General features: G+C 29.7%; 2 protein-coding genes across 2 annotated transcripts; both read left to right on the forward strand.

Moving 5' to 3' along the window:
* The first annotated feature begins 10418 nt into the window (after positions 1–10418).
* LOC127122521 (uncharacterized) lies at positions 10419–11195 on the forward strand. Its single transcript, XM_051052842.1, has one exon. The coding sequence runs from the start codon at positions 10419–10421 to the stop codon at positions 11193–11195; it is 777 nt and encodes a 258-aa protein (XP_050908799.1).
* A 4138-nt stretch (positions 11196–15333) lies between these two features.
* LOC127122522 (uncharacterized) lies at positions 15334–16707 on the forward strand. The gene has a single exon (XM_051052843.1). It carries the CDS (start codon positions 15334–15336, stop codon positions 16705–16707), a length of 1374 nt encoding a protein of 457 aa, XP_050908800.1.
* The last annotated feature ends 2953 nt before the right edge of the window (positions 16708–19660 follow it).

Below are 19660 nucleotides of genomic sequence, written 5' to 3' on the forward strand. Positions count from 1 at the left end.
CATTTTAGAAAGTAATTTTCCCAAACTATTATTCATGTTTTGCTGTTATATTGTTGTTTTTATGGTGGGTGTTTGGCTTATGGTGATTATAGGTGAGTAGAGTTTTTTGGAAGTGTGTATGGCTATGCATTTATTTCTAATTGCTTACTGAATATTTCTTTAATATAACAGATGGTGTCATATAATTATGGTGTCATCTTTTAACTTAGAAGAATTTTTTTTTCTTTCTTTCCAAGAATGCAGCGCCTCAACCTTTTTGGTTTTAAATTTGTCAATTTTTATTTATTTGTTTTATAGCCAATTTAATAATGGTCCATTATTTTATCCTTACACCCTTCTTGAATTATTAATAGTTGTTTAATTAATTAGTTAACCAAAAGTTGTTCAAATTAATTATTTTGTTTAAATTATTTTGAATATTAGATTTAATCAAACAATATTGACAATCCTTTTTGTTTGTTTTGTATTAAATGAGAAAATTTAACCAAATTTCAATAACTTAGTTTTGCTAACTAGAAATTGACCTATTTATTTAACTATTACAATTTCACCATCATTTTCCACTATCTTTGCGTGACACAAATTCGATTCCATTCCACGTCATCATCAGTACAAAATCATTTTTTAAACCACTAAAATCATAATCCTCGATTTAAAGGTCGAGCCCATTTTCAAACACCCTTGTAAGCCGATTGCTTTTAAGCATCGCCATCAACCTCACATAGCTTACTCTTGGGCTTTCTTACAATGAGACCTATTTGGTTATTAATTAATTGAGTAGACGATCGATTCACTAAATAAAATCCAATTTATTCACAAAAACACAACTTTAAAACCTCGATCCAACATCGAGTATTTTCATTCAAATTAAATTAAAATGCCCAATCACAATCAAATACCATTTCATTTGCGAAATGAAAAGGGGGATGGTTTTGAGTTTTCAACTCCTCTCCTCGATTATTTGAATACGAGTTCTCTTACTCGGTTAGTCAAATAGTCGTCACTCCTATCCACCTAAACACAATTAAATTAAAACATTTCCATAATAAAGAAATGAAAAGGGAGATGACTTTGAGTTTTCGACTTCTCTCCTCAATTGTTTGAATACGAGTTTCCTTACTCGGTCATTCGAACAATTGTCATTTTCCACCAACTTATAACTTAATCAAATAATTTTATAATAAGAAACGAAAAGGGAGATGACTTTGAGTCTTCAATTTCTCTCCTCGACTATTTGAATACAAGTTCTTTTACTTGGTTAGTCGAATAATTGTCGTTTCCTCTACAAATCTTCAAACCTCGATTAAATCAAAATATTTTCACAGTAAGATAAATGAAAAGGGAGATGACTTTGAGTTTTCGACTTCTCTCCTCAATTGTTTGGATACGAGTTCTCTTACTCGGTTAGTCAAACGCCCGTCATTTTTCCATAAATCAACAAATCAATCGAAATTGTACGGAAAGGGAGATGGTCTTGAGTTTTTAATTCCTCTTCTCAAATGCTTGGATATGAGTTGTTTTACTCAATCATTCGAGTATTTGTCGTTCATACTAAAATACGTCAATCTTATACAACCTTATTTTCATAAATACTCAGATGAAACAGAGAGTGGTTTAGAGTCTCCTATTCCCTTTCTCGGTTATTAGGATACGAGTTGTCTTACTCGATTGTCCGAGTAATCATCATCCATTTAAAATACCTTAACTATCATCAAATCCTTTTTACTATTAAGGATGAAAAGGGGGATGGTTTTGAGCCTTCGATTCCTCTCCTCGATTATTAGGATACGAGTTGTCTTACTCGACTATCCGAGTAATCGTCATCCAACAAAATATATCAACACATCAAATCTATCTTTTCCTGCCCTCGTGCAATCAAAACCAATCAAACAAAACATCAAAAATATTAACTCGACTTGTCACCCCCATGTGACCGAAACTCTTTTAAGAAAGAACATTGTTTAATCCTTTCTGATGCGCATAACAAACTAGTGCTTAAGCCTCCGCCGAGAGTAGACAAGCCAACGTTTAGCCTTTAGAATATGATCTAAACAGTTGTTCATTAAAAAAAGACACCAACCAACCGTAGTTTCCCGAACTACGAATGCTCTGATTTCCTTATTTAAGGATACGTAGGCAGGAGATTGTTGTATCTTCGCGAACACACTAATAAAAAACCTCCATTTTCCCCTTTCTGAGGTTCCCATCCATATCTATGATCAACTCTAATAACTCGAAGAAAACAAACAAACATAAATTAACACTCGAAACGCAAATTAGAATTAAAAGGTTTCCGTTGAGTACAACGGACGTAGGGGGCTAGGGCATTGGCCAAGAAGATGCTAAAACTAGAGTATTTTTGGCCGACCATGGTTTGGGACACCCAGGAATACATGAAAAAGTGTGACCAATGCCAACAATATGGGTATGTTTACAATGTTCCCTCCATAAAGTTGCATGTTCTAACATCACCATGGTCATTCATACATTGGGGATTGGACAACCTCAGTCCATTCGCCCTTGCATCTTGACAACTCAAGTACTTAATTGTAGTTGTGGACTATTTTACCAAGTAGATCACAACAGGGGCTCTGGAAAACATGACAACAATGAATATCCTGAAGTTCTTCAAAAGAAACATACTAGTCAGGTTTTGGGTTCTCAAGCCATTGTAATAGATAATTGAACGCATTTCACAAATAAAAGATTATGCGGAAAGTGAGGGAGAAAATTAACGCATGGTAATGTAAAACCTAACTACAATTTCATTGAGGTTCTGTTCTATTCTAGTTGATACAACAAAAAAGGAATCAAGAGAAAAAAAGTGTATACACCAGAACGGAACACATGCATTATATATTCAAAAAATAATAATATAAGAGTAGTAATGGTTTTGAAATTGAAGAATGAAACAATGAATCGAATGGGAAGAATGAAAGAAGAAAATAAAGAGAGTTGAAAGGGAAAAACAAGAGATGATGATGATGATGATGTAGAGTTGATATAAAAATAGTAATAAGAAGTTGAAATGTACTAAGACAATGAACCTGTTGTGTTGAATTAAGAAAGTGTGTTGAAGAAGGAATAAGACAAAATATAAATGGTAGTGGAATATGAAAAGGTGTGTGTGAGAGAGATGAAAGAGTACTGCTTATACCTAAGATATATGTAATCAATGAAGTTATGCAATATGGATGCTAGTAAGATAAAGAAGTTAAGGGAAGAAGAAAAGATACACAAAGATATATAGTAGTTCGGCTTTGTTTTGTCTACTCCATTATTCAATGGTGTTAATTAACCATTCAAAAATAATCACGATCTTCCATTATTTTGATAAGTTTGATACAAGCATTTTGGTTACAATGAACTATAACACGATAATTCCCTCTATTGGTGCAGGCACTCAAACTGGTAACAAAAACAATATCCCTCAAGATCTTGATCCAATAACCTCGTTGTCCGCAATAACCTGCTCCGAGTATTCATGTGTGGTGATCCCCATGTTCCCATTGATTTCTTGTCTGAGGGATTGCCATTAACTTAATGTATATTAGGCAACTCCCAACTTTGTCTATGAGTTATCTTTCTCCAACGCCTCCAAAGAAGGATAACTTCCAACCCCGCCTTAAATTATGTTGATACTTGATCTCACCAAAGTTTCTCTTAGAATATATTGAAACTCCCTCCTTAATAGAAAACAATAAATACCAAACTTCATTCAATAAATGATACATGCACCTGTTACAAATCGTAAATATCACACAAAAACATTAGATACCCCAATGTACCACTAGTCTCCTTCAACACTCAATCTTTAGAGATTAAGGTTATCAGCAATGGAAAACGACTAAGGATGGATATGATGAACAGTTCCAGGATAACTCATAAACAATATAAATACACAAGGTATTAGTCAAGGAATTAGATGAATGTGAATGAAGAACACACACACACAAACAAGGTTCTCTCAAATGTATGGGTAAATGAGTCTTGGTTCTTGATTGCTATCATAAGCTTGATTAATCATGCACAACATACAAGATTAATCAGCTCACTCTCTCGAATCACAAGCAACAAGAACAAAATTGCACAACAACAAGGTGTAACAAAAAGAAGTGAATATGACATGGATTACACTTAAGAGGTTATTCTAGAGAAGAAGAGAAATATTAATGGTGATGAGTATAGACACACTAAGGAGAGAATACAAAATTGCATCTTTTATCTTTATGTGTTTCACCCAAATGTTTCACACACTTGTTGCTTTCACAAAAGAAACAACTACTTCAATCAAGGATGGAAATGGATCTTGTGAAACTTTGATTTGAATCAAGAAGAAATTTTTATTCAAATAAATTTGAGTGGATCCCAAATATTAATTAATGAAGATATTTGATTTGAATCAAGATTTTAACTTGATTCAGATCACGTGTGGTTGTGATTCGAATCAATTTGTCCAAAGGAAATTCCTAATTTTCACAAAGCTTCTTATACAAATCAATATTAACACATGATTCAAATCAAGTACCTCAACATCCAGATTAAAAGCTCTAACTTGTGATTCAAGCCATGCCTGATGAAATGGCAAAGTAGCAACTTGTTAGGCTAAAAAACAAACAATATCATGGATCAAAAGACTCTTATTTAATTGATTAAGGGGGGTTCTTAGTTGTATAACAACATAATAGTTGAAGAAATTACAATTGAAAGTAAATTCGAATGAAGTACAAGCACACAAATATTGAATGAGAAGCAAATTACAAATATGTACAAAAAACTAAATCAACTACATTCAATTTGACAAAAACATCAAAACAAATAAGTGATATCATATGATATTGTGACTGCACTTTTAGGAATCAGAGATCCTTGAGATCATCTGGCTAAATTCTATAAGAGATGCTCAATGTGTAATCCAAATAATGATATTACTAACGATCAGGTAAAATTATGTTTGTTTGGTTTTTCCTTGATATGCCACGCTAATGATTGACTGCAATGCAACCCAAATGGTATTATTCATATTTGGAAAGGACATGAAGATACATTTTTAAAGAGATATTATTCAAATACTCAGTTTGTAGAAAGAAAAGATGTAACTTCCATATTTGATCAGGACGAGTCTGAGTCGTCATCTGATGCATGAGAAAGGTTTAAGTTGTTACTCTGTAAGTGTCTGAATCATAATATGAGTGTTATGGAACAGATGACACGCTTCACCAGCAGAATGAAAACACCAACGAGCATGATTCTCGATGCCTCGATTGGAGGTACATTGAGATCAAATACAAATGATGAGGTTAAGATATTGATTGAAAATATGTGCCAGAATGAGTATTGCTCAAGTAATCGAGCGGTGAAGCAAAAGGGTATTTTGTAGTTTATTCAAACATAAAATTATTATCTCAGGTTGATGTGCTTTCTAAACAAATGGCTGCACCCCAATTTTTCCAAGAAAATGTGAGTCAAGTTCAGACAGTCAAGTGTGATTTCTGTAGAGAGGACATGCGAATGGAAACTGTGTTCCAAATGTTGATAGTGTTGAAGCTCAATATGCAATATTTTATAAGAATAATCCATATTCTAACACCTATAATCCTGGTTGGGGGGATCATCTGAATTTTAAGTGGAGCAACAATTAAACCTTGAATGTTAATCAAGGAGTTCAATAGGTTCCTCAAGCACTTCAACAATCACCGTCACCTCTAGAGGAAACCTTATCCAACTTCATGAAAGCAACTCAGTCATGTTTTGAGCAGGTTAGTAAAACTCAAGAAGACGTGTTTAAGACTCGGATGGAAACGGCACAAAATCAAATCACCATGAACAAGAAGACCGAAGCTTCAATAAAGAACTTAGATATACAAATCGGTTAATTTTATTGACAAATGGTAGCCTAAGCTAGTTCAAGTGGGGGATTTATAGGTAATACCGTGGATAACCCCAAAAAATGAAATGTGCAAAGCCATTGAGTTGAGAAATATAGTGGTACTTTCGAACCCAAAAGTGAGTGAGGAAAAGAAAGAATCGAGTTGAGAAAAAGATTGGAAAAGAAATGGTAGTTGAATAGAAGGTTGGTGAAAATTCTGAGGGATAAAAAGTGAGGTAACTATTGAGGATAAAGTTTAAGGATACATTATTAACCAGTTCATATATAAGAACTAACCTTTTAGAAGAACCAGGAAATAAATCTTGAATGAACCGAATCCTAAGCTACCTGATTACATCAAACCACCTTATCTGATTCAGAAGAAGAAACCCAAGAAAGAGAATAAACTCATTTTCTCCTACAAAGGTCCCTTTAGCCACTAATGTATCAAGCCACTTTCTAGCTCTTTGATTATCCCAATTCATAGCGCTTAGAAAAACGCAAGAGTTGAGTTATGTATTTTATCACAGGTCTCTTTCCCCTAAACACACTCAATATACATCTTATAAATGTTCATAATCCTCTGGTAAGAACCGCTTCAACATTAATTGTTTCATTCTTCGCCAAGTTCTAACTAGCCCATTCCTTTGCACCTGCCTCTGAATAACAACTTTATCCCACCAAGAAATAGATGTACTCTTTAGTTTGATCGCCACCATCTTAACTTGATTGTTTTTAGGGACGTCCATAACGTCGAAGAACCTATCAACATCAATATGTCAATCCATAAACTTCTCCACTCTCATCGTTTAGTAGAATAACGAAATATCAGCCTTCACTCAATAGCCATGGTTACTCAAACGGTTTCCACGAACAACAACTTCTTCCTTGTAGGATTCTTCTTCTTAAAAACTTGGATTTTCAGCAATAACAACACGGTTGCTCCCCCTCGTGAAACCCTAATACACTCGCATCCCACGTCTCTTTGTTGATTCATGTTGTTGTTGGTGTTGTTCACCTAAGTTGCTAAAGTCGCCATCTGTTCAGTCAAAGTCATTAGAGTTCTGGTAAATGTCGTGGTAATTCTGTCAAGATCTGCTCTGATCACTGGTTGATCTCCCATGGTTGATCAAGCTACAAAAAGAACAGGTGATACATGCTCTGATGTCACCTGACATTGTCGGATTCACGAAGGATTATCAAGCGTTAAACCTAGAACAAAACACAAGTTTGCAAGCGACAAACCTGTCAGATAAAACTCTGGAACCCACCATCACTTCATCTTTATTTATAACATGAATGTTTTCCTATTATAAAACATGCAATCTTAATCTTGCAATTATATATGCACCAAACAAACCCAAGCAACCAAAAGCTCTTTAACCTTAATAGATAAGCTTTAGTAATTATTGCATTACACCAAGCTACTTGTAATTACCTTCTTTCTGAAACTTAACTACTTTGCAACTTTATATCAACATTATGAACTTTATTTTGATTCAAATAATAGAAATTGGACTGAAAATTAATGATACTGGAAAACATTCTATATCATAAATGTATAGTTATTTTTTACCTGTATTAAGCACAACAGAAAATTCATTTTAGAGAGGTCAGAAAGATTTTTGTCCTTTGCAATGGCTTTGATCAATTCTCTTTTTTCTTTTACATAATCCCTGCACATTACCTACCCAAATTCACTCTTTCTATCACACTCTGGCTTCACTAATTTCAATACTATAGTCTAGTTAGTTTGAATTTCCAGAATGAACATATCTAATGCAACCATTACATAGAGGACAAGATTTTAAAAAAAACACAAAAACTCTTGCAAAAAACACTATTGAATGTTGCGATTGCGGTTTCAACCATGCGTATTGGGAGTCTTGCGGCATGAATTTTGATTGGAAAGCGTTTAAAATACATACTCCCTTTGTTCCTTTATATGTCACTTTTGCAAAAATCTCTATAACCAAGACAAGCAATAAAGAACAAATATTTGGCCATTGTTTCCTAATTTACCCTTACTTATTCATTTATTCAGCATATCATTTCTCTTTCCTAATACTCCACATTTAATGTCTAGATTCCAATTATTACATAGACAAGATAACTTCTTCAGCTTCCTTAATTTTTTTTTACGTTAAAGTATATACTACATTTTTTTTCTTATTTCATGGTACACTTAAAATTCAACTTCCCCCAACTTTATTATTCCAAATTTCATGATACACTTAAAATTAAATTTCCCTCCAATTTTATTACTCTAAATTTTATGATTCCCACCAAAAAAGTTAAAATCACTAGTACTTGAAGTGTATATATACCTTTATATTGTAGGTTTACAAAATAAACTCACAAAATATGGCTTCAAGTACTACTAGATTTTCATTGTGTGATATAGGGCCCGTTTGTTTTGGCTTTTTAAAAAAATGATTTTTATAGTGTTACATATTTTAGTGTAAAAAAAATTTACAAAGAAACTTTTTATAAAAGCTTCAAATTAAAATTTGGTTTGAATAGTTATTCTTAAAATGTTATTTTAGGTATTTCATCATTTTATCGAAACTTTTTTTGGATATCAAATTTTCAAAAAATCACTTAATTTTGAAGCTATTTCAAATAGCTTTTCATAAAAATCATTTTTAAGATACAACTTTTTGAAAAAATTGTGATTTTGACAATGTTTTGATCTTCAATAATGTATATTTATATTATAGAATGAACAATTCAATCTTTTAATTTATAAAAAACAAATTTAGAAAAACTTATAATATTTTGAAAAACATTTTTGTAGAATCCATTTTCAAAAATACAAAGAAAAAATCCATTTTTTTAAAGCTAAAACAAACTGGCCCATAGATTTAAATGTAGAATTTATTCCTTTGCCAGATTTAAATATTGGTGAAGAAGAAGACGTTGAAGAAACCAACAATAATATTGGTAATGTATTTATTCTTTCATGTGCATTTGTTTTTGTCTCTTTTAATTTTCTTATTTTTATCTTTTTACATAATTTATGATAGTTAATTGGTGAATATCACAATAATAATAATAATAATAATAATAATAATAATAATAATAATAATAATAATAATAATAATAATAATAATATAAAGAAATAGTATTAATAAGATATTAACTCAAATTTAATTGTTGAGACTTTTTATTTTTTATGGATTGCTCAATTAAGTTGAAGAAATAATTTATTGTGTAAGATGATTTATTGTGTAGGATGCTTTTTTTAATGTATTTTTTTATGTATTTGATTGAATAATTTATTGAGTAGGATAATTTTTTAATGTATTTTTGTTTTGATTTTGCATATTGGTAGGGGAATAATTTTAAAAAAGACAATTAAATAGGTAACAGATAAGAATAATAAAAAATAAATAATTTTGAAAGACATTTATGGATATAAATATGAACTTGATTGAATAATTTATTCTGTATGATGATTTTTAATGTATTTTTTATGAATAAAATGATTATCATTAATATTATTTTTATTTTTAAAGATAACCGTTTTGATTTGGAATACTCTAAAACATGTGATTTTAAATAACTAAATATTTGGTTTTTCTAAAAAAATCGTATTTGATTAGATTTTTTTGAATAAAGCCTCAAAAATAAATAATTTTGTTATTTAGGATGAATTTTTATCAATAAAACTATTATCCTTATTAATAACATTAATTTTTTGTTGATTTAGAATTATATAGATAATTTATTTTTTCAGAAAGTATTTTTTTAAGAATATATTACTTGACTTATATAATTTTTTCCTAGTTTTATTTAAAGGTATAGAAAATATTGTAGATAACAAATTAAATAATGAAGAGAATATTGAAGATACATCAAATAGTGAAGAAAATATTGAAGGTGTACTAAATATGGAAGAAAATATTGAAGATGCATCAAACAGTGAAGAAAATATTGAAGGCGTACTAAATATGGAAGAAAATATTGAAGATGCTTTAAATAGTGAAGAAAATTTTGAAGGTGTACCAAATGGAGAAGAAAATATTGAAGATGAACTAAATAATGAAAGAAAAAATTAAAAGTTTTAAGCAGTGAAGAACGCACAGCTATTTATCACCAGTTACTACAAAAAAGTGTTGGTGGAAAATCACGTAGAGGAATTACAAATGTGGTGGCTTCATCATTTTCTGTTTCTAGGAGAACTATTCAACGTATTTGGAAAAGAGCAAAAGAAAGTGAAATACATGATGTGTCCCATAGGAAGACAAAAAATTATGGACGTAAGAGAATTCAAATTAATCCTAATCAAATTAGTCAAATTCCTTTGAGACAAAGAACAAACATCCGGTCTTTATCTTTTGCATTGAAAACAAATCCAACATCTGTTTTTAGGCTTTTAAAATTAGGAGTTATACGACGTCACTCAAATGCCATAAAGCCACTGTTAAAAGAAGAAAACAAAAGAGTTAGGTTGGAGTTTTGTTTGTCAATGCTCGAAGGTATACCACATGATCTAATGTTTAAAAGTATGCATAATATTATTCATATTGATGAAAAATGGTTTTACATGACTAAGAAATCTGAGAACTATTATTTGCTATCGGAGGAGGATGAACCACATCGTACATGTAAAAGCAAAAACTTTATTGCCAAAGTTATGTTTTTAGTTGCTCTTACTCGACCAAGATTTGACTCGCAAGGAAATGAGATTTTTTCAGGTGAAATTGGTATTTTTCCATTTGTTACCCAGGAACCTGCTAAAAGGACAAGTGCTAACCGAGTTGCAGGAACAATGGAGACAAAAGCAATAACATCGGTAAATAGAGATGTCATAAGATCATTTCTTATTGAAAAAGTCTTGCCAACTATAAAGGAAAAATGGCCAAGAGATGATTTGGATACTAGTACAATATTTATCCAACAAGATAATGCAAGAACTCATATTAATCATGATGATCAAGAGTTCATTCAAGAAGCCACACGAGATGGATTTGATATTCGTTTGATGTGTCAACCTGCAAATTCTCCTGATTTAAATGTCTTAGACCTTGGATTTTTCAGTGCAATACAATCATTACAACACAAGGAGTCCCCTAAAACTATTGATGAACTTGTTTGTGCGGTGGTGAAGTCATTTGAAAACTTTTCATCTGTGAAGTCCAATCATATATTTGTAACATTGCAATTATGCATGATAGAGATCATGAAAGCCAATGGTTCTAATAAATATAAAATTTCACATTTGAATAAGGAAAGACTAGAAAGAGAAGGACAATTACCCGTTCAAATGAAGTGTGATCCAATTTTAGTACAAGAAGTTTGTAAGTACCTAAACACAGAGTAATGCCCATTGTGACTGGGTTGTAGTCACTTGCACACAATTAAAAAACCAAGAACACAACTTATAAGTTTTATTTTTAAAAAAAATTTAAGCATATTTTTTCTTTCATATGATAAATCATTATTAATAAAAAAGTTTATTAAAAAGGTTAGACACAACAATAGATTATGTACTTCACATAAAAACTCAAAATAAATCGTATATTATAAAAAAACAAAATAATAAAAAACATTCCTAAAAACAAAAGAATAAAAAACATTCCTAAACAAAATAATAAAAAAAAGGAAAAAAAAAATATTTTATGAATATCTTAAAAGCATTCCTAAATTACTATGAAAAATACTTTAATCATATTGAATCAATTTATAAAAAATATTTAATGAAAAAAATCAAATAAATGGTAAGAAAAATATTATAGAAAATAACTTTAAAGTAAGAAAAATATTACAGAAAATATTTAATTTTCAAAAACAGGAACATCATTCATTTGCAGTACTACAAGATTTTTATAAAGAAGGAAGAACTTCTTTCTACATCATAGATTTAAACATTACAAAGACTTTAATAAAATTTAGGAAGAATTTTTTTTAGCATCTTTCTAATCACCAGACGAAACTCCTAAGCCACTTGTGAAGACTCTTCTCCTTCTTCTGGAAATTTATTCATATTCAGCCTCTTCGTTTAAATAAAAATCCAATATTGGTATTTCTCCTTCTTCTTCATTGTTGTCAGAAGAGTCTTCCACTATTTCCTCTCTATTGTTGTTCAATGAGTCTTCCATTGTTTCTTCTCCATTGTTGATCCAGTGAATCTTCCATTATTTCTTCTTTGTTGTCCAATGAGTCTTCTACTAGTTCTTCTTCATGGTTTCCCAATGAATCTTCCATCATTTCTTCTTTCATGAATTATTTTGTTTTTTCCATGACATATCTTAGGAACTATGGCTAAAGAGCTCCCATTTAAAGAGCGAAAATATTGAAACTCTTCCTTAGTTTTTTTGAGAAGTGAACCTCTTGAGAACCTCTTAAAATTCCATTGGTGGTAACATGTAGTCCTAATATGCACGCAACATTAATCTCAGACATTGGAATATTTTAAAATGGTGGAGTAATTATAAGTAAATGTGTAAGTAAAATTAATTTAAAAAGTAAGGGTAATTGACAAATTACAACCTTACACTCTTAAAGTGACAGTTAAATAGGAACAAATATTTTTTTAAAAAGTGACACATATAAAGGAACGGAGGAAGTAGTTAAAAACACTTAAGATTTTTCATAACTAAATTAAGTTTTGAGTTCTAAATTTTGAGCTCTGACAAATTCTTGAAGTTGTTTGCTGTGGTTTTTAACGCGGAAGAACACTGATTTTAAAACACATCACAATTACTATCCAATGTGGTTACAATGCTTACGCATTATTGCGGCCGTAATTGCGGTTGCGAACTGCAATTTCAAACAATGGCACAAATCATTTACGCAAACACAATCAGTAACGCAATATCTATATCAGTCTAAAACATGAAAACCCTTTTGCAACTGCGACCATAAACTCTACTTTTTGAGCTTCATCACACATTCAACTTGAACCTCTTCGGTTCACTCCGGCCGAGCCGCGTAGGATCCTCCGAAGAAAATTAGGTCTGGTAAGTATATGTTGAATAGTTTTGTTAGCTTGCGGATGAAGATACTCCATTACCATAGTGCAGTTGCTCCGAGGCCTGCTCCAAGGCCGTGGATTAGGAGGAGATTCAGCTTTGATAAGGTTCGGGTTTTGGGTATCCAACAATGCATTATTGTTCTTGTTTATGTTAAACTGAAAGACTTGGTCATAATAATAGTGGTAGGTAGTTACAAACTAAGGTTTTTGAAGGAACTAGAAGAAGAAAAAATGGTGGAATGGGAATGTTGATTGTGAGCTTTTGGGATGGAGAAGATTTAAGGGATGAAAATGAGTTTTGGAATTTGATTTGGACAGTGTTTTGTGTTTTGTTGTGAGTGGGAGAAAAGTAGAGATTGGTGGAGGAGATGGATTAAAGTAGTGAAATGAATCATATGTTTAGTGTCATGAGTTTAATGATGATTTGTTAAAATTAGTTGAAGGATCCCTGTCCAAAATTGTTCAACAATTAAGTGCTACAATAAATATGTTAAATATGTCAGAAATCTCCAATAAAATGAATTTTTTTGCCAAATAACTACTATCCTTCAAAGTGCAACAATTAAGTGGACAAAATTGTTGTTACGTACGATAGTCGAATGCAATTGTTGTTGCACTTTAACAAATTTTATAAAACCTAAAGTTTTTTTTTAACTTTTCTTCAACTTGGAAGTTTTAAATTTACTAACGTGAAACATAAAAACTAAATTCTTAAACTTCACACTAGAGAATTTCATTCATATTTGGATAGAATTCACTCTAGCAAATCGTTCACAGAATTCTAAAAAGATATTAGTAGGATTTTATTTTGTTCATCCTTATGGATCTAAATTGTTGACCATTTAAAAGACCTTTTATGTGACAGATGAAGGTTATAACATGTTTATTCTTAAGCCTCTCTAAAGCATAACTAAATTCTTGACTATTCAAAAATTCTTCAATTGGTGAAATCTTTCTTTTAATATTAAATTCATGATCAGAATCAATAATTTCATAATGTATTTATTCTTTCATGTGCATTTCTTTTTGTCTCTTTTAATTTTCTTATTTTTATCTTTTTACATAATTTATGATAGTTAATTGGTGAATATCACAATAATAATAATAATAATAATAATAATAATAATAATAATAATTATAATAATAATAATAATAATAATAGTAATAATAATAATAATAATAATAATAATAATAATAATAAGAAGAAGAAGAAGAAGAAGAAGAATAATATAAAGAAATAGTATTAGTAACATATTAACTCAAAATTAATTGTTGAGATTTTTTATTTTTTATGGATTGCATAATTAAGTTGAAGAAATAATTTATTGTGCAAGATGATTTATTCTGTAGGATGCTTTTTTTAATGTATTTGATTGAATAATTTATTGAGTAGGATAATTTTTTAATGTATTTTTGTTTTGATTTTGCATATTGGTAGAGGAATAATTTTAAAAAAGACAATTAAATAGGTAACAGATAAGAATAATAAAAAATAAATAATTTTGAAAGACATTTATGGATATAAATATGAACTTGATTGAATAATTTATTCTGTATGATGATTTTTAATGTATTTTTTATGAATAAAATGATTATCATTAATATTATTTTTATTTTTAAAGATAACCGTTTTGATTTGGAATACTCTAAAACATGTGATTTTAAATAACTAGGGGCCTGTTTGAAACACTTTTCAATTTTAGTTCTTAAAATTTGTTTTTCTAATCTATTTTAAAAAACTATTTTTAAGAAGAAAATTAACAAAAAATTTGTTTGATAAAGTAATTTTTAAAAACTGTTTTAAAAATATGAAAATGAAAAAACTTGTTTGATAATCTAATTTTTTAAAATCACATTAATGTTATTAATGAAAATTATAAATTTTTTATGTTTTTTCTTCAAGTTTTATAATACTAAAAACTAAAAAGTGAGAAGCAAAACACAACTAAACTGTTTCACTTTTTTACTTTTAAAAACTGAAAAATAGAAAAGAGTTTTTAAAAACACTTTTGCAAAACATTATATTCAAACAAGTTTTTAAATTTTAAATTTTCAAAAACTAAAAAAGAGGTTTTAAGATGCATTTCAAACAAGCCCTAAATATTTGGTTTTTTTAAAAAAATCGTATTTGATTAGATTTTTTTGAATAAAGCCTCAAAAATAAATAATTTAGTTATTTAGGATGAATTTTTACCAATAAAACTATTATCATTATTAATAACATTAATTTTTTTGTTGATTTAGAATTATATAAATAATTTATTTTTTCAATAAATATTTGTTTAAGAATATATTACTTGACTTATATAATTTTTTCCTAGTTTTATTTAAAGGTATAGAAAATATTGTAGATAACAAATTAAATAATGAAGAGAATATTGAAGATACATCAAATAGTGAAGAAATATTGAAGGTGTACTAAATATGGAAGAAAATATTGAAGATGCATCAAACAAGTGAAGAAAATATTGAAGGCGTACTAAATATGGAAGAAAATATTGAAGATGCTTTAAATAGTGAAGAAAATTTTGAAGGTGTACCAAATGGAGAAGAAAATATTGAAGATGAACTAAATAATGAAAGAAAAAAATTAAAAGTTTTAAGCAGTGAAGAACGCACAGCTATTTATCACCAGTTACTACAAAAAAGTGTTGGTGAAAAATCACGTAGAGGAATTACAAATGTGGTGGCTTCATCATTTTCTGTTTCTAGGAGAACTATTCAACGTATTTGGAAAAGAGCAAAAGAAAGTGAAATACATGATGTGTCCCATAGGAAGACAAAAAATTATGGACGTAAGAGAATTCAAATTAATCCTAATCAAATTAGTCAAATTCCTTTGAGACAAAGAACAAACATCCGGTCTTTATCTTTTGCATTGAAAACAAATCCAACATCTGTTTTTAGGCTTTTAAAATTAGGAGTTATACGACGTCACTCAAATGCCATAAAGCCACTTTTAAAAGAAGAAAACAAAAGAGTTAGGTTGGAGTTTTGTTTGTCAATGCTCGAAGGTATACCACATGATCTAATGTTTAAAAGTATGCATAATATTATTCATATTGATGAAAAATGGTTTTACATGACTAAGAAATCTGAGAACTATTATTTGCTACCGGAGGAGGATGAACCACATCGTACATGTAAAAGCAAAAACTTTATTGCCAAAGTTATGTTTTTAGTTTCTCTTACTCGACCAAGATTTGACTCGCAAGGAAATGAGATTTTTTCAGGTGAAATTGGTATTTTTCCATTTGTTACCCAGGAACCTGCTAAAAGGACAAGTGCTAACCGAGTTGCAGGAACAATGGAGACAAAAGCAATAACATCGGTAAATAGAGATGTCATAAGATCATTTCTTATTGAAAAAGTCTTGCCAACTATAAAGGAAAAATGGCCAAGAGATGATTTGGATACTAGTACAATATTTATCCAACAAGATAATGCAAGAACTCATATTAATCATGATGATCAAGAGTTCATTCAAGAAGCCACACGAGATGGATTTGATATTCGTTTGATGTGTCAACCTGCAAATTCTTCTGATTTAAATGTCTTAGACCTTGGATTTTTCAATGCAATACAATCATTACAACACAAGGAGTCCCCTAAAACTATTGATGAACTTGTTTGTGCGGTGGTGAAGTCATTTGAAAACTTTTCATCTGTGAAGTTCAATCATATATTTGTAACATTGCAATTATGCATGATAGAGATCATGAAAGCCAATGGTTCTAATAAATATAAAATTTTACATTTGAATAAGGAAAGACTAGAAAGAGAAGGACAATTACCCGTTCAAATGAAGTGTGATCCAATTTTAGTACAAGAAGTTTGTAAGTACTTAAACACAGAGTAATGCCCATTGTGACTGGGTTGTAGTCACTTGCACACAATTAAAAAACCAAGAACACAACTTATAAGTTTTATTTTTAAATTTTTTTTAAGCATATTTTTTCTTTCATATGAAAAATCATTATTATTAAAAAAGTTTATTAAAAAGTTTAGACACAACAATAGATTATGTACTTCACATAAAAACTCAAAATAAATCGTATATTATAAAAAAAAACAAAATAATAAAAAACATTCCTAAAAACAAAAGAATAAAAAACATTCCTAAACAAAATAATAAAAAAAAGGAAAACAATATTTTAGGAATATCTTAAAAGCATTCCTAAATTACTATGAAAAATACTTTAATCATATTGAATCAATTTATAAAGAATATTTAATAAAAAAAATCAAATAAATGGTAACAAAAATATTATAGAAAATAACTTTAATGTAAGAAAAATATTACAGAAAATATTTAATTTTCAAAAACAAGAACATCATTCATTTGCAGTACTACAAGATATTTATAAAGAAGGAAGAACTTCTTTCTACATCATAGATTTAAACATTACAAAGACTTTAATAAAATTTAGGAAGAATTTTTTTTAGCATCTTTCTAATCACCAGACGAAACTCCTCAGCCACTTGTGAAGACTTTTCTCCTTCTTCTGGAAATTTATTCATATTCAGCCTCTTCGTTTAAATCAAAATCCAATATTGGCATTTCTCCTTCTTCTTCATTGTTGTCAGAAGAGTCTTCCACTATTTCCTCTTTATTGTTGTTCAATGAGTCTTCTATTGTTTCTTCTCCATTGTTGTCCAGTGAATCTTCCACTATTTCTTCTTTGTTGTCCAATGAGTCTTCTACTGTTTCTTCTCCATGGTTTCCCAATGAATCTTCCATCATTTCTTCTTTCATGAATTATTTTGTTTTTTCCATGACATATCTTAGGAACTATGGTTAAAGAGCTCCCATTTAAAGAGCGAAAATACTAAAATTCTTCCTTAATTTTTTTGAGAAGTGAACCTCTTGAAATTCCATTGGTGGTAACATGTAATCCTAATATGCACGCAACATTAATTTCAGACATTGGAATATTTTAAAATGGTGGAGTAATTATAAGTAAATGTACAAGTAAAATTAATTTAAAAAGTAAGGGTAATTGACAAATTACAACTTTATACTCTTAAAGTGACCGTTAAATAGGAACAAATATTTTTTTAAAAAGTGACACATATAAAGGAACGAAGGAAGTAGTTAAAAACACTTTCATAACTAAATTAAGTTTTGAGTTCTAAATTTTGAGCTCTGACAAATTCTTGAAGTTGTCTGTTGTGGTTTTTAACGCGGAAGTACGCTGATTTTAAAACACATCACAATTACTATCCAATGTGGTTACAATGTTTACGCATTACTACGGCCATAATTGCGGTTGCAAACTGCAATTTCAAACAATGGCACAAATCATTTACGCAAACACAATCGGTAACACAAGATCTATATCAGTCTAAAACATGAAAACCCTTTTGCAATTGCGACCACAAACTCTACTTTTTGAGCTTCATCAAACATTAAACTTGAACCTCTTCGGTTCACCTCAACTTTTTGAGCTTCATCATACATTCAACTTGAACCTCTTCGGTTCACTCCAGCCAAGCCGCGTAGGATCCTCCAAAGAAAATTAGGTCTGGTAAGTATATGTTGAATAGTTTTGTTAGCTTGCGGATGAAGATACTCCATTACCATAGCACAGTTGATCCAAGGCCTGTTCCAAGGCCGTGGATTAGGAGGAGATTCAGCTTTGAGAAGGTTCGAGTTTTGGGTATCCCAAAATGCATTATTGTTCTTGTTTATGTTAAACTGAAAGACTTGGTCATAATTGAAGGAACTAGAAGAAGAAAAAATGGTGGAATGGGAATGTTGATTGTGAGCTTTTGGGATGGAGAAGATTTAAGGGATGAAAATGAGTTTTGGAATTTGATTTGGACAGTGTTGTGTGTTTTGTTGTAAGTGGGACAAAAGTAGAGATTGGAGGAGGAGATGGCTTAAAGTAGTGAAATGAATCATATGTTTAGTGTCATGAGTTTAATGATCATTTGTTAAAATTAGTTGAAGGATCCTTGTCTAAAATTGTTCAACAATTAAGTGCTACAATAAATATCTTAAATATGTCAGAAGTCTCCAATAAAATGAATTTTTTTGCCAAATAACTACTATCCTTCAAAGTGCAACAATTAAGTGGACAAAATTGTTGTTACGTACGATAGTCGAATGCAATTGTTGTTGCACTTTAACAAATTTTATAAAACCTAAAGTTTTTTTTTAACTTTTCTTCAACTTTGAAGTTTTAAATTTACTAACGTGAAACATAAAAACTAAATTCTTAAACTTCACACTAGAGAATTTCATTCCTATTTGGATAGAATTCACTCTTGCAAATCGTTCACAGAATTCTAAAAACATATTAGTGGGATTTTATTTTACATTAGTAGGATTTTATTTTATTCATCCTTATGGATCTAAATTGTTGCCCATTTAAAAGACCTTTTATGTGACAGATCAAGGTTATAACATGTTTATTCTTAAGCATCTCTAAAGCATAACTAAATTCTTCACTATTCAAAAATTCTTTAATTGGTGAAATCTTTCTTTTAATATTAAATTCATGATCAAAATCAATAATTCATAATGCATTTATTCTTTGAGATGCATTTGTTGGTCTCTTTTAATTTTCTTATTTTTATCTATTTATATAAAAAAAAATATTAATGACATACTGACTCAAATTTAATTGTTGAGATTTTTTATCTTTAATAGATTGCTCAATTATGTTGAAGAAATAATTTATTGAAAAAGATAATCTATTGTATAGGATGCTTTTTTTAATATATTTTTTAATGTATTTGATTGAATAATTTATTGAATAGGATAATTTTTTAAAGTATTTTTGTTTTGATTATGCATAAGGGTTGGG

The sequence above is a fragment of the Lathyrus oleraceus genome, chromosome 2, assembly GCF_024323335.1.
Source record: "Lathyrus oleraceus cultivar Zhongwan6 chromosome 2, CAAS_Psat_ZW6_1.0, whole genome shotgun sequence".
Lineage (NCBI taxonomy): Eukaryota > Viridiplantae > Streptophyta > Magnoliopsida > Fabales > Fabaceae > Lathyrus > Lathyrus oleraceus.

What these genes read in the sequence shown, in the direction of transcription:
- LOC127122521 (XM_051052842.1), top strand. Translation starts at nt 10,419, where the DNA reads ATGACTAAGAAATCTGAGAACTATTATTTGCTATCGGAGGAGGATGAA.
- LOC127122522 (XM_051052843.1), top strand. Translation starts at nt 15,334, where the DNA reads ATGGAAGAAAATATTGAAGATGCTTTAAATAGTGAAGAAAATTTTGAA.